We start from the raw sequence: 16,769 nt of genomic DNA, 5'->3' as shown, positions 1-16,769 counted from the left end.
GCGCATGCACAGAAACACACACACTCGTACGCGTATAAGAGTATAGCGCGAGGCAAAAGTTTTGCAAAGCGCAGCATGCGTACACAACCGACGGTTAAACATAACGCGCGTACTTTCCATCCGCTGTGCTATTCTCGCGGTACAATTGCATAATGCACATATAATACATATATAGCGTAGATCGAGGTAGCCAGTACTCGAGCGAGGCCGGTACTCGAGCTATTGCCCCGGCGATAGCTTATCCAATCACTGCTACTGTCAGTTACAATTTCTACCTTCGGCCCCCACGTATACACGGCATGCGTGTACGTATGCAGTACAGCGGGCACATCCACGCGAGCAACTATTATACACATGTCGATTTATCTTAATGGGGTGACGATAATGTACAACGTCGAGGCCGTTCGATATAGATATATCCCATATTATATATCTGCTGCAGTGCGCGCCGCAGACGCTCGCGCGAGAGGCAGTGGCAGTTTGAATATCGCCCAGACGATTATTTCATACTGCATAGCAGCGGCAGCTCGTATATAGCTCTCGTATTATGGCTTTGTCGTGTGCAGCCAGCTCGCGGATGTTATTTTTCTCCCGTCTCTCTCTCTCTCTCTCTCTCTCTGCGGCATAAACCGCAGCTTTATCAAAAGTAACCTTTGCTTCTGCCTCATACGAGCCTGTGTGTATGCGAAAATAGTATACGTATATGTCCTGTACATTATGTGGGTAATGCGCGCCTACACTTGGAATATATACACGCATATACATACACAAGCTCCGAGGCAAGCTGATGTGGTCCCTGCGACTTTTACTTTTCCTACCATCCCTGTATATGCGTGTGCGCAGTAACATGCCTCGAAGCTTGTTTTCTCGTTTCTTTTTCAACCTTTTTTCAACTTTTTCTTTTTTTCCTGTATTCTCGTGGCGCTCGTGTGTACATATATTAATGTATATAAAGGTGCACATATACCCACACACACACACACATACGCACACAGCGTATACTCCATAACTGAAAGAGTATCCGTCGAAACGACAGGTCAATTTAAGTTTACCTCGGTGTGCTGCACACGTACGCGGCTGCCGCCGCTATGACTAAAACGAGAGAGAAAGAGGAATTGAGAACATCAAAATTTTCGGTTCACCGCGAGTGCAAGCGTTAGCTCCAACGGCTTGGTTCTGCACCTACCTACGTATACATATACGTATGCACATACACACACGTAGCAACTGACTTTGACACGCGATGCTGAGTAAAACATAAAAGGCTCCAGCAAACTATTTCATAATTAAAGCACACATGCACGCGCGAGCGCTGGATTTTCACCTGAATGGAAATTTGATTATTTTTCCACGATTTTTCGTCTCTCGCTAGAAATGAACGAGCGAGTGAGAGAGAGAAAGACGCCGAGCAGCCCATAACCTCCTGCGGAGCAGATTTAAAATTAAGCATTGTTATTAGCATAAGCGCGAGTATTTTCTCATTACACGCGCTGCGCAGCTACTCGGGCTCATTTTTATCTCGCGCCTCTGCTATTATTATTGGATGTGTTTAGTTCCGGCACACGTACTCGCACATATATGCATAGTACGTAGATGTATTGTCCCTCGCGTGAGAAAAAGAAAATAACAATTCTCATTCGTACGGAGAAGACATTTTATTCCGTGGCGAATTACAAGAGCAAAGTTATGTACTGCTCTGCACGAGCTGACGGATTATTGCGAGCAGCACCGTTGCACCTGAACCGACGCACGCCTGGAATACATATAGGTACGCACGCGACACATGCAGAGAGCTGCGAAAGCCACCTTATAAGGTGCTGCTGGCGTCGCCTCGAAACTGCCTCGTACGAGAGCTGCAACAGTTATATCGGTGACATTTCATTTGTCAGGCAGCTGCGTCATAAATGTCACTACAGTCGTCGCGTGATCGTGACTAAGCGCATTCCCGCGCATATATGCAGTTCCGTGGTTTCGCCGCCGCCACCGCCGCCATCGTGTAGCTCGCGATTTCGACAAATAATAGACAACATTCCGCGCTCTCGTATGGCCTACTGACAGCAGCACAGAGATCGCGAGCCGCGAGCACAAAGTCGCGAGACTAAATAAATCGCGAGCACTCGATATCGCGTTTCAATGGGCAAGCGCATAACGACTCTCCACCGAGCGCGTGGGCATATAAAAACACGAAGCAACTCGACAAAGCGTACTCGACCGTAATAATATACGCTGCAGTCCAGTCGAAATGAAGCTCCATATCGTGCACGTATAGGAGCTCGGCGCGCATATATTTATATAACGGAGGCGTGTGTGCCTGCTGCAAGCTCCAAACGATGCAAATTCGAAACGAGTCCGTACGTAGTATATATGCATGTACGCGCGCGTATCGCTGCGAGTGCATTCCAACGTGCCACAGAGAGCAGCGCGCGAAAAATTACCCCTATATGCATCCGCGCGTACGTATAGACATTGTGTTTGCTTTGCTACATGCAACGATGACGACGCTCCTATCTACGCGATCGTACGCGCGCACTCGAAATATACACTCGGAACGGGACTCGACGCGTCGATTCGGCATACGTGTACGCGCAATACGCGACGTTTCGAGCCGCGACAATAATTACGCGACACTTTTTTTATTACCTTGTACTTCGTAGGGAACTGCTGGCGCGCGTGTGGCACAGTTCGTATTAAAATCCAGTGTCGCGATTATACGGAATAAACTTTCTCGACTTGTTCGCGTGCCAAGTCGCGTATTACGAATAATAAATATATAGAGGATGTGGAAGCTGGCGCGTAGGTATATAAACTGCAGCTGAAGCTCGAATCGATTGCTACCGCCAATTCGCATCGGCAGTCCCGGCACGTACGAGTCGTCATTCTCGAATCACGCGAGTAATTTATGCCAAAGCATTTACTGACTGACTCTTGCGCGCGCCAACTCACAGGCAGCAGCAGCAGCAGCACACACACGAGGCCAAATCAAAGACTCTTCGGCCCTTTTCCACCGACGCCACCTCTTCGAGGAATATCAACGCGCGCCATATAATGAAAAGGGTTTCATATATATGCGCTCGCGCGCGTCATTACACACGCACACACGAGTATATACTAGCTCTCGAGTGTTATTTTCTCGCGTACGGCGAGACACATATGTGCACGAGGCATGCATGCATCGTCGCGCTGTAAAGGCTTGATTGGCAATCGGCGCGCTTGGACGTAGGAGCTACGCGTCGAGCAAGTGTAATGTCTTCATTCCTCGGCTTGGCTTCGCCGTGTAGCGCATATACATACTCACATGCGTGGCCGTGTCTGTCCACGTACGACGACAACACCTTTTCTTCGTATCAGCGCAAGCAATTATATCGTTCGACCTTTTTTCCTTCCCTTTTCTTTCTACGCATTATGAATATGTAATATCGCATAGCAGCTACGAGCTCAAGATTATTTTCCATCAACAATAATGTCATAACCACGGTCCAAGCTCCTATAATGGCTCAACGATGTTACGAGATTCGATTATGATTTTTCGCACTACTACCCGCAATACTATATTGACGTCCTGAGCCAAAATTAGATGGTTTCAAATAAGCTGGGTGGTATAAAAAATTTCTCAAAAGCTGGTGATTTTTAATTTCCGACGAAAAACCGCTAATTTTAGACAAAACATGGTATAAATACATTTAAGTAACTTCTAAGACTCTTATTGAATCTTTTTTGCAATAGGGCTCAATGCAACGATCAATCTCCAGTAATAATTGTAAGTCCAAAATTTGGTACCAAATAAAAAGCAATTTTTAATGCGGCTCATCTCAACAGCGACAGCCACAAATACATCCTATACTCTTTTCTCTATCAAACGTGACATTATATTTTTCAATTCTGATGGGCGTTTCGCTACTTTTCGTCTCGGGCGTCCATAAATACTCGACTATTTCAATAGTACATACGCGAGTGAACTTTTCGTTATTTACACGACTGAGGCAAACTGAACCTTCGCAGTGCTAAATAATATTTACTTCAAAGTCCGTCTATTGATACGCAAGTGTTGTTTGTGAACTTGAGAACATTTGACTTTGTTTTCGCTGCTTGCTCGAGTGTTAGCCAAGTTTGTAAGTTAGTACGCTGCAAATCGTGTCTGTAAAGCTCTTTTTAGTAGAAATTTCGTCAAGTTTACATAAACATAAAATAAAAGAGTCAACTGAAAAAAAATAATTATTAAAAACCATACTCAGACTTTTGGAGTCCTTTAACCGATAATGTAAAATAAAATATTAAAATACGAAAAATAACAAAATAAAAGTTTAAAGCCAAATGAAGGTTTTTTTAAAATGGCTGTGTGGGTCACGAATAATGGCAAGATTTGCAAAAATTGTCTACCATCAAAAGTGCCATTTCGAATGTGTGTGCATCATCAGGCCACAACTACGAACTGTTAGGCTTTTATTAGAAATTAATGCAACATTGTGCTGCACGAGATGAAGAGCGTACGCGCCACTAAGCTTTACATTCATTATCTCAGGTCGTATACGAGCTCATTATTGCCGTTATATCGTCGCAGTGGCTCCATTTCACTGGCGACGAATGATATGATTAACACGAGTCCTTCGCGCAAGGCATTTACAGGCGAAAAGTGTAGTTTGGCTAGAAAAGAACTGCTTGCATAATTTGGCAAACTGTGCTTGATACCAAGTTTGTTTCGACCATTGACTGTGAAATTAGAAACTTTTTTCATTGCCAATTCGAAGCTGTCGCCTCACATGGAAATATCACCCTATAAGAATTCTGAAAAAGCTATTTTCGAACTAAAGTTTTATATGCAAACCCTAGTAGAAATACTCAACATTAATTATCGTCTGATGATTAAAAAAGGGAATTTAAATGTTTTAAAATGTAATACCATTCCATTGTCTAGTTTTTGGCAAATTCCTGTTATAATTATGTTATAAATATTAAACGCATTTTAAATTACCTAAAATTACAATTTTATTATTTCAAAAAATTAGACAAGTTTTCACCACTAGATGGCGAGTATTATAATCTGTAAATCTGCAAACGACATAGTTAAAATAATTGTGTAATTCATAGACCATTCGGTTGTCAAATAACCATATTTTGAGTGGCTTATTGAAAAAGCTTTAGAACCTTTTAATTGACGATTTTTATTTCAAATGCAGAAAATTAAAAATATTTATTGAAAGTGTGATTTAATGGTAATCTATAATGTTATTTATAAACATTGCTTTGTGCAACTTTTTTCTAAAATTAGTTTTCTATATTGGGAGAGAAAATTTCAATTCTCATTATCATTTTAAAGTAATTTAGGATTCGCTTGGTTATAGTGGAAAAAGACCTAAATATTAATAAGATGCAAGAATTTTTAGGGCAAATGTAATTCAATGCAATTTATTTCTCGCATTGACCAAATGTTCTTATCGCAAAATAAAAAGTAACACGTGCAAACTTACTACTGAGCCTATTCTCACGCGCATCGTACCGGTAAAAAACCTGCGACCAGATTTAATCACTTTCAGTCGCGTAGAGAAATAATTAAGACTACCGTTCGTCAAAAAAATCGAACCGAACTACACGCCAATGGCTAATCAGCGACGAAGCTACATCGTACGAATCGTAACTCATTAGTACATGAGCAGACATCATCCGTCGTTAGAGGGACATTTTTGATTAGTCACGAAAAAGTACGGTAACCAATTGAGGATTTTGTGAAATTTAAAAAAAATTCTTTATGTGAGTTTGTTTTAGAAAAAACATCGTATAGGATTTTCGGATTTAAGGTACTTAACAAAAAAATTGTAAAAGATCAAAAACTCAAATGAATTGAAACCTAAATTTGTTTGTCCAAAAAATAAAAAGCGATTGAACTTTTAATCTTATTACAGCTTTGAGATTTACATATACGGGATACTTGCACAGATTAAATTTAACGGCTAAAAGTTATGTACTATACTATATTTATGGACAGTGAGTTATCTTTTACTATATTTATGAATAGTAAAAACGAATTATCAAAGCTTCTAAGGGATGCGCGTACGATAATGATCCTCGTATAAACCCAAGAGCTTTTTGGCTACAATTTTAATATACTCTAATGTGTCGAGACTTAAAGCCCAGAATCATTTTTTTTCTCCAAATCGCACATGAATAATTTACGCTACGAATATATTCAGACAAATATGCGTGAGAAAAAGAGCCACGAGTCCGTTCACGTTTAGCGAATTATAAATTTCTCTCTCGAAGTGCTGAAATTGTGCAAATAGCCAATGTATACAAGATAATGGTGTGTATATGTAAGAAAAGTAACCGCATCGCATCAATATGTACGCGTGCAGCGAGCTTTTTACGCGCCATTACCCGAGCAATCTCGGAAATGAAACAGCGGCAGCAGCGGTTGGGTCTCTTTTTTAATTCAATGAAACTAACGTGTGAAAGGAGAAAAAAAAGGGAATCGAGAAAGAAGAAAAATAAACACACGCACGCCTCAGAGTTGGAATAATCACATTAAGTATCGCGCAAAAGACGTCGACATACGTATTTATACGCTTACACTCTGCTTCACCCAGGGCTTTTTTGCCCGATCAAGTGTAACAGGACAAAAGAGTACGAGTGAGAGAGAGAACGACAGATACCGAGCGCAGTGAAATGGCTCAAACTTCATGCCAGATTTCCTCTCGAGTTACGAACGGTTGTAAAATTCAAATATGACTGTTTACGCGACGAAGAATAGCCGCGTGCGCGTATAAGTTCAAACATGAAGAAATTATGTATACCGTCAAGGGAAAAGCAATAAAGCTCCCGCGCGGAGGAGATTTAAGTAAGAGTAAATGTATTCGAGTATGGTCAAATAATACATTCGCGCGCGTATTAAAAGACGAAAACAAGCAGGTATAGCGTTACTACACATTGCATTGTTGAGCTTGCAATGTGTGCGGTCGCTGCTCTCGGGCACGAGCTTTTACCCCACAGCAAGAATTCCAAGCTAATGAATCAAAATGTTACAACGGGACTTGTGTTTTGCGTTATGTACGGCGAGTCGAGCCTCGCACAAAAGCAAAACAAAAGCTTCGTGGCAACGGCGACGACTACGACTGCGACTACGGCGACAGCGTGCGAGTTTATATATCTCATCAGGATGAGAGCTTGTGGCCTCTTCGGCCCCTGGCACGAGAGCAGAGTGCATAGACCAAGTTCAAGTAGCTTTCAACTTTACTATCTCGTTTTCTGACTAGCTTCCTGCGTGCGATGCCTCTTGCTTTTACTGCTGCGTTGTTCAACGCCCGGCTGAATGATGAAAAGAAAGAGGCTCGTCATGCACAGAGAGAGAGAGAGAGAGAAAGAAAAGGCGAGAAAAACAATTATTTATGTACATTGATGCGAAAGAGGCTCATAAGATGTGCTACTCTCATTTTACCTCCTAAACGAGTAATACGTTCATCGGTACATTCTCGCTCTAAATTACGTCTGCGGAAGAAAAGAATTTGTCGTATTTTTCGAGCTTGCAGCAACAGCAGCAGCAGCGTAAAAAAAGTAAAGAAGCGAACTCGCATAGTCGTTCGATATAGGAACGCGACAGCGCGAGAAATACGATCATCGAGTGTTATAAGCATCTTGCGCGATATAACGATATGCGAACGCATAATGCCGACACACGCGCATACGCGCAAGATAAACTTCGAACTTAATGTGCGCGCGGCAATAGTTTGTCGAAAACTTTCCAACTGAAACATTCTCTCCATTTGCAGTTGAGCTTTATGTATGCGCGAACGAACCTAAGCAGGCATATTATTTACAATACACAAGAAAGCCGTTGAATAAGCTCCTTTTCCTCTCTTTCTCTCGTCCCACTCGCTCGCTGGCTCCCTTCTTGCGTTTTTCACGAAAAATACTGTCGTAAGAAAATAGCGAGGCAAAGCCGGGCGTGTAAAGCTTTTCATGAAGTTGTTAAAATATTTGAATAAACCGGCGTGCTTGCGGCCCCTCCCTGCGCCGCGTCCGCACAGTCTCGGCTCCGAGCAGATAGTGTCGTTGGGGAAAAAGTTTTAATGACGTTTTCTTCTTTGCTGCTGCACGTTAAAATCAAAATCATTCGACTAGCTGCTGCGTGCGCGCGGAGGCAAAGTATACTCGCAAGTGGCCGCCGCGTGTAATGCATTATAGAGACGCGCGGATGTAGCGCACGATTGAAGCGCGAGCAAACTTTCTCGCTGCGGTGCGTGGAAAAGTGTATTGTCAGCAGCGAGTTTGCAGCTGTTATACGTGTACGCAGCAGTTGCGCATCTTCTCCTATTTATGCGACTGAGCGTAATGAGGCGAAAAAACAGACATTTCCCGTGCTGCAACGCTCCAAAGTCGACGACGACACTGAGGCGGCAGCAGCGTAACGCTCGGCTCTGTACAACCGCTAGTCGGTCCGGTTGGCCGACTTTTTTTGCTTTGTCATTTTGTATGCAACGTAAGCCTTGAATTACGCCGAGAATATCGCATTAAAAGGGATTTTCTCGCAGGTAAATTTCGTTTGCATTTGAGGAATCGTGCTTTTATGGCCAGTAGTATGAATATCCCGATAATCGATTTGTTCCGCACTTTTGTACGACTGGAATTGAGAAGAATATATTTCTTTTTCTCGCCAGGCGCAAAACGAGTTGTTTCATAAAAACGATGATTCCATAATACATTTACGCAAATTTCGATACATTTATTAAAGGAATATGATAGTAAAAAATATAACTTACCCTTAATCGAAGATCCGCGACGGTCCAGACGCGACTCGCAAAGTCGTTTGAGGCTCCGAGAACGTAATTGCCACCGCTATCAAAATCGACGGACATGACTCCGGCATTGCTGCCCATCAGCATTCCTTTGCATTCGTAACTTCCTGTAAGTCAAGTGATTAAGTTAATCAAGAAATTGGCGAGGAAATTATACGCGTGTGTGAAATATCAACTTTTACGACGTTGGCTCTTGAAAGTACATCCAATCTCTATAAATAATTTCACTATTATTGTTCCGAAGAGCCTTGCCCAATCGGAACTTTTGATTTTGAATGTACCTATATGAGAATGTATAAAGTATTATATTCATTTTCACGCATAGCTGCCACACATTGCGCGCTCGCAAACAAGCACGCACCCGAACGTATAATACTCTCTCTCGTGCTTATATGCAGGCGCGTCTATGTGGAAAAAATTTAAAATATTGGCGCTGATGTCCGAGACCGATACTACAGAATTGCAAAGCAAAACAGCAATATATATGTGTATGCAGGGATATGTATGTCGCACGAAATATCGATATTTCGTATGTTCGCGCATATAAACGAGTATATGATATAATATTGGAAAAAGTGACAATCGTTTTACATATAAAGCGAAAAAAACAACGACCTACCCGTATTATTAATAAAAAAATTGAAAAAAAATGCTCGGAGAGGGCCACTTTAATAATGTCAGCTCAAAAGAAGCTCCTAGTGCCTCGGAAATGACGTATAATAGGCTTGGCCCGAATGTAAAGTAACATGAATAGAGCACAATTATTTTTAACAAGACAGATGAGACAACATAACTTATTTTTGAAAAAGATTACCAAAGCGCATACCGTCACTCGCGCAGATGTAGAGCTTTTGATAAATAGAATCCCTCAAGGAGAAGCGAGCGGGATTCGTGCCTTTTTTTATTCTCCTCGAGCTTTTAATAAACACGCCTATGCGTGAAGAATTTCTGCATCGTTACCAGGCCGTGAAGGAAATTGCGGCCGTGAAAATTATTTCACCCGCTGGAATCTGCGCAAATAACGAGGGATACTCCGAAGAATCTTGTCTTTTTAATCTTTAATCCTTTTCAATGCACTATTTATCGCAAGGCAGTGGAGTAGTTTTTTTCATTCATTGTTGGGTTTTTTCAACAAGAACGAAATAATAAGGAAACGAAAGCTCGAGTGCGAAAAATGAAAACAATAAGAGGCACTTCGGCTGTTATTGAGAATGATTTTTTTTCGAGCTTCTGTAATTGTCATTATAGTAAATACTGTGCACCAAGCTTTTTCAAGTAATTTTCGAATAGCTAGCATTCAATCGTTTAAAATAATGAGATAAAATTGAATAAAAATTGATTAAAATCATTGCATACCTTTGGCGATGTCCCACAACTTGACCTTGCGATCAGCTCCACCTGTAGCCAGTATCCTGTCCGTTGGCGACCATCTGACGGCATTTACCTCACCCTCGTGAGCATTCTGCAACGAGGGTTATAACATACACGTATTTGCTGAATAATTTGTCACACAAACTCTTATATACATTGGAATGTAAATGAAATGCATTGAAGCGTATGGCTGTGATACAAGTTAACATGTTACGCGTGTGTTTAATGTATATGAAAGCCATGAGTAATTGTGTACGGTCTTTCTTTTTTCTTTGTTTTGATTTGTTTTGTTTGAATTTTTGTAAATCTAAATTTATTAATCTCACTATTCATGCAGATGAACATTTTTTTCTTTCCCCTTTTTCACAGAATAAAATACTTTTTTCAAGATCGAAAAACTCATCGCGTTGATGGATATACGCATAGAGTTTGGTGCTCCCCAACTACTCTCGACGATTCAAACGCCGTGTGTGCGTGTACTCGCGCAGTCGAGACTCAGTATGAATAAACGCATTAGTTGATTACAGATAAGTAAGTAGAAAAAAATTATCAATTGAGACAACCGAAACCGTTTGTAACTCTTGACTTGGAAAAATAAGATGAAAGGATTATTATATACTACTAAAGCGCATAGTCAAATGCTTATTTTGCGGCAATATAATTTTACGGTGCATATTTTCTGTACAAATGAAGTCTAGCTTCTATGGTATAGATTAGTTATTGACTACAAGTTTTACTAAATAAATTGTATCAAAATTCACAAATACGTACTTATTAGTTACTTGTTAATCACGCAATAGCTTCAAAATACAAATTTGTTTTTGTTATTTAAATGTATATGAATTCAAATACTTTTTTTCTGGAAAATCTGATGTATAATTTTTATTCAAAAACATTTTGAAACACCTGTACGAAAACAGTCAGTATAAACGAATTTCAACATGATTACAGTAACTATCGTAGATGAAACTAACATGTGTTACCCAACAAACATGATCTTCAGCCCGTAACAATTTATAAATGTATTTATAAAAATCCTTGTTTTCACAAATGCTATTTTAATTTTAACGATTGAGAATCACAGACTACATTTGGTATAAATATGCAATAACGCAATTTTTGAATTTTTCTGCGAAGGCCTACATAAAACTATATATATCACTATCTATTCTAGTTAATAACCTAGGAACAAATCTTCATTTGTTATGTATTGCTATTCTATAAATTTTCTTTCAATATAAAGGTATATCGTAGTTCTCTCTATATAACAACAATTTGTTCGATGGAATGTTTTAATTTAACGCGTAAAATTTTGTTATGTTTTTGGTATTTTCAGTGGACTATTAGTTAATGGAATTTTGGTATAAATATTATAAGGAACAATGCATGAACAACATGTCTTATATGAACGTCAACGTACAAACTTCATGGCAATTTTCGTTGGCAACGATGACGGAATAACAGGCGCTGTTCCTTCTAAAGTACCACCTCTATCTGGACTGGCAGTTCTAGTATCTCGAGCTGCATCTTCTAATTCTTTTTGCATTTTTGCTTGTCTTTTTCTGGAAAATGAATTTTTTTTCGTTAATTATATATGTACTTTAGACGCGTAATATTTGCTGAGAAGGCATAATTTTGTAGTCATGAGTGAAGATATACATGCACTTATAAAACACACAACAAATAAACAACCAGCAATCTATAACTTAAACATACATGCACTATCTAAAAAGGTACAATCAGCAGGTTCATTGTCACATTTTTTACAACTTATATCTACATTAGATATGTTACCTGCTAGGTTTCTATCAATCAGTTGTCGCAAATTTTGTCATGTAAATAGTTAACATTGATCTGCAATGTCTTACAGAAATAATTCCAAATAATGTAGCAGGTTGTTTGCTACCAGCCCAAAAGCGATTTGGTGTTAGGCATAACAAGTCTGTTTATCATCTGTTTTAGTTTTTAACTTACCCAAACTTTGAAATCGTTTGCATTAAAAAGGCTGTCGGGCTGGTGAAACTCTCACTGAAAGAAAATGTCAAGCACAGTGAAGTGGCTACGAAGAATGTAACAGAAGTTGGACATAGGATAAAAAACTTGAGGTACCATACGAATGTCAGTGCCAAACAAGTAATAATTGATTAATGCTATTCAGCAAGAGAAACAAGTGATAACAGGTTATTTACTAGAAGTGAATTCATCCAAAATGTGCATTGGATTACCTAAATTTTAATGAAAATTATGGGTTGAGACTAGAAGATTAGTCAAGTTCATAAAGCAAATAAAATAAGCAATTTTCTAGTCAACAAAAATTTCTACACTTCATTAGTATCATGTATCATGCCAGTTAGTAAATGTTTGTGTTATTTAATAAAAGTCCTTATATATTTTAATATCTAAAATTTATGCTAATTTGTAACACCCAGTAATACACTTAAAGACTCGAAATGGAGATTCCTGTTAAATGAGCTTGGTTAAAAATTAAACTATTTCTAATCTGTCAGGGACTGATTTTGTGCTACGACTATAACATGCTACAAGTGATCAACAATTATTTAAAAACACATGTATTTTTTTTAAAAAAAGATAATCAAAAACTACAACTACTACTAATAAAATTGCAACTTACTTTAAAAAGTTATCATTTTCTTCGTTCATTTTCTCTGCATCTTTTGACTTGTACTTAATCAACCTGTCTACTAGTTGGCGGTTTTCCTCCTAGAAAATAATAAATAGTAATTACAAATTGAAAATAATATTCAGAGATAAAAATAATATTTTACTTGTGCTTTTCTTAGTTTTTCTTCCAAAGAGGCAAAGGCTAGTTGCAAAGCCTGGTGCTCATCTTTGAGCATTTGATTGATGTTTTCTAATTCCTTTTCTCTAGCTGCATATCTTGTTAGCTCTGCTCGTAGAACATTATTAATATCAACTTTATCAGCCAAACTGTGAAATATTACAGGATTACATTGAATGCACCATTAATTGAATTTAATATATGCAAAACTTTAAAAAATACCTTGATTCTTTAAGCTGAAGTTCTTTCATGGCTTCTTGTAATTTATTATTTAAGTCAACAATTTGTTGAGTATGTTCACCTCTTCTCCTATGCAACATAGTGAGCTCATCAGCTTGCGCCAATAGTTTTGCCTCAAGTGCTGCATTACTACCAGTACCAGTAACACCACTGGCAGCTTCAGTACGCAATTTTTCATTGGCAATGGACAGTTGTAAGTTCTCTCCTCGCAATGTGTTGGCATTGTCAAAAAGTCGATTGTCTGTAAATATATGGGTCTTATTAATAGAAATTTTTATTATTTACACTCATACAATATACTTGTGAAAATTAAATAATAATTAGAAATGTGAAAAAATCAGACTAATTTTGTTAAATATTAATTAAATTAATTTATAAAAATAGTTGAAAAGACGTACGTAGGGAGATAAGATCTAAATAACAGTGTGTTTGGGTTTTGTTCCTATCACGTAATTGCGTTATTATATTTAGTCTCCAACTAGAATTTTCTCCAGCTTCGTAAACTGCCATGGTTTAAAAGAGTTTTTGTTGCTAATTCTCTAAAAAAACTCAGTTGCTAATCGTTAAGTTCAAAATCATTCGCCTCGGTGGAGTGCAAGCACCGATGATAAAATCGTCTAATGATATTTTGATTCACAGGACACGACAGCAGACACTTTCATGAAAGAGCAGTTCTTGTGTCACGATAGCACTTGTAGCACGTGTAAACGCATGAATACTCAACTCTCGCAATCATAACAGAGAGATTTTTCATTTGAAAAGAGAAGACCCGAAAGTCAACAAAGCAGCCGATCCTAACCTCGGAGGCTCGACGCGATTTCAGTGAAAACACTGAACTCGTATTAACACGCGCACATCGCAACGAGGATCATGCGTGCTGTATCTCACTGACGTGCCTGCAAAGACGTGTAAACAGGTGAAACGACGTTGGATGGTAGCTCAACTGCCATACGCATGTACACTAGATATATCTATATATAGTGAATTTACGCGCTGTGTTGTACAGACAAGTATAAATAAAGCTTATGTGTCGCTCTAAATTCGTCTGCTTATCGTTAGACGATCGGACGCCCGGCAAGACAATGTCTATATAGAGCTAATAGCGCATGAACGAGAAGTGGAACGAAAAAATACAAACTGTTTGTTGACATTTTCTCACGGCGCCAGTGCAGTAAAAACGTCTAACTGCATTTAAATAGACCGGCTCATGCTTTTTGAAATGGAACTTCTTTAAGCGCGTTTAGTATGGGGGAGATGGGGAGAGGATGTTAAAGCCGTGACAAACAAGCTTAAAAGTACATTTAACCTTTAGAGGGCCAGAATTTCAGAGGTCATATCATCAACAGAAAACTGGCATAAAAGATATCTTAAATCATTGATCGATCATGGGCAAAGGGTCGATCAGGGGGTGCGCCAATATTTTGGCTTTCCGGCCCTCAAGAGGCTAATGTAACGTAATAATCGCAGATCTTTAGTCTCAGTAGCATTCGTTTCTAATGTTCTAATAAAATAATGTTCTAGCTTTGGCGACCTATATTGTCTTCTTAGACTACACGGTCTATTGAAGACTCAATTGGTGCACCAATTTTCTGGCACCTGAATTTCTGGTGGGCTTGAGTCTATTGTCTGGAAAGTGACAGTGATTGATGGAAGATATTCAATAATCACCAATATTTTTGAAAGTCTGAAAACTTACTCGACGGTCTATGATAATTGACGCAAGGGCTTCTTAACTTTAAGAATAATAATATTTGGAAAAATTATTGCTTTAATAGTAATTTATAGCACTCTGGCCTAAAATTCGCAATTGATTTTAGGCCCTGTTTTAGTATTTTATGCATTTAATGTGGATATACTTTTTCTCTAAAAGGAGGGATGCCTCGTTAGAATCGTACCCGCTACGTTCATGCGATTACTGCGACTTATGCATCGAAAAAAGGAGCCTGAGGCTAAACTTTTTGGTTCGGCGTTGTTTAGAACCCGAACACAGTGAGTAACTTATGCCACTTTTATCATAAATTATTAGAAAACGTTTGAATTTTAATTTCAAATTATAGTCATTGTGTACTTTAAAACATTTTAAGCGATAATTTTTAGTTAATTAGGCTATTATTAATGTTGAGCATTTCTACGTGGGAAAGTACGGGCTGCAGTCACATAGTAATTCATGTTTTAAACAATATTATATTAAGAAACGAATGCCCAAAGGAAAATTCACTTACTAAGATGTCTAACATTTGAAGAACTTTCAACTTTTCGTGTATAAGCATAAGCTTGATTGTATGCGAAAAAGAATAGTTCAAAAATTGTTTTGAAAAAACAGGGTAAGTAAGTTATCAGTACCGCTGAACCTTGAGTTAGAAAATTGCGAGAGATGTGACTCAAGCATAAAGGCATAAGAAAATGAGTTCTGTTAGCCCCATAGAGAATTGCTTCGAAGAATGATAAAAAGCTAACTCCGCAATTTACTGCGCGAAACACTGATAGTCAACTCAATTGAAAAAGCAATAGTTGCAGAGGACACTGTTGCCTTTGCATTCGAGAAAATTTTTTAGAAAATATGAAAAGTTCTAAAAATATAGATGTATCTTGATGGTTCGTAAAATTTATTAGGAGAAAATTAACAAAATCTAATTGTTTTTATGAAAATTATTTTGAAAATAAGAGGAAGAAAATAATATTTTTTTTGGAAATTTGGACAATTTCCAACAAAAAAGCTCATGGGCACTTTTCCTTTTGAATGGTTCTACTTTAATCTAGGAATTATTTGAATATTTGTGATTTTTCATGAATTTCAAAAAAACCATAAAATGGCCAACTTTGGGCCTCTGAAAAAGTGTCATAGAAGGCCCAAATTTTTCTAAAAATTTTTTTGGACAAATCTGACATCAAATACAACAAGATTTTCATATTTGCAGAAAAAAAATTTTTTTGGCCATTCGACTTCACAGAGAATCGGCCTATATATAAAGACCTCGAAATAACATTGGTGAGTGATTCTGACTAATTTTTAAAATAACGCCTCAAAAAATTTTTGATGAAAAATTTAGCGGTACAGTATCCGGAATGAATTTTTCTTGAATATTATCAACAAAGAATCCCAAAAATAACTTTGGGCTTTATTTTCCTCCATAGTCCATTTGGGAAACCCGATTTAAATGTGGGTCAAAATAAAACTTCTTCAAATTTTCGAATGACACCGATCTAGATGCGCTTTTGATATGTTATAGTACATGGTAAAAAAATCCTAAAGCCAAAATTTTACTCCCCATCCCCCCCTCCTACCCCCTCCACCCCTATAAACGTCCATTCTTTATTTATATTCATTCTGAAGCCCTGAAGTAATTAAAAAATCTGAAAAAATTCATAATAGTACATATCAACAAAACTAAGCACCTTGAATTTCTTCAGATTTTTCGAGGGCTTCAGGCCTTCAGATAAAATAATTAAAAATTTGGAAAATTTATATACGGCGATACGAGCCAATATCAAACTCGAAAATTTTTTTCTCTGTTTTATGCATTGAAAAACATGACCTTAAATTTCTTTGGATTTTTTCAAGTTTCCTTATGCAC

At 38.3% G+C, this 16,769-nt stretch overlaps 1 protein-coding gene across 2 annotated transcripts in view; it reads right to left on the bottom strand.

Annotated features, from left to right (window-relative positions):
* LOC106651581 (autophagy-related protein 16-1) overlaps nucleotides 1-16,769 on the bottom strand; it is a 339,331-nt gene that overhangs the window by 306,276 nt on the left and 16,286 nt on the right. The window contains exons 1-7 of one of the 2 annotated variants that reach the window (XM_014370142.2): nucleotides 13,593-14,177; nucleotides 13,177-13,435; nucleotides 12,941-13,103; nucleotides 12,787-12,875; nucleotides 11,575-11,716; nucleotides 10,140-10,245; nucleotides 8,748-8,890 (exon numbers count right to left, since the gene is read on the bottom strand). In XM_014370142.2, the coding sequence (XP_014225628.1) occupies nucleotides 8,748-8,890; nucleotides 10,140-10,245; nucleotides 11,575-11,716; nucleotides 12,787-12,875; nucleotides 12,941-13,103; nucleotides 13,177-13,435; nucleotides 13,593-13,704 (1,014 nt within the window). In that variant the 5' untranslated portion in view covers nucleotides 13,705-14,177. Of the gene's footprint in view, nucleotides 1-8,747; nucleotides 8,891-10,139; nucleotides 10,246-11,574; nucleotides 11,717-12,786; nucleotides 12,876-12,940; nucleotides 13,104-13,176; nucleotides 13,436-13,592; nucleotides 14,178-16,769 lie in introns of those variants that run through there. The other variant, XM_014370143.2, reaches the window with a different exon arrangement.

This window comes from Trichogramma pretiosum, unplaced genomic scaffold (genome assembly GCF_000599845.2).
Source record: "Trichogramma pretiosum strain Unisexual culture from Peru unplaced genomic scaffold, Tpre_2.0 scaffold68, whole genome shotgun sequence".
NCBI classification, from domain to species: Eukaryota; Metazoa; Arthropoda; class Insecta; order Hymenoptera; family Trichogrammatidae; genus Trichogramma; species Trichogramma pretiosum.
This window is presented reverse-complemented; position numbering and strand designations above follow the sequence as displayed.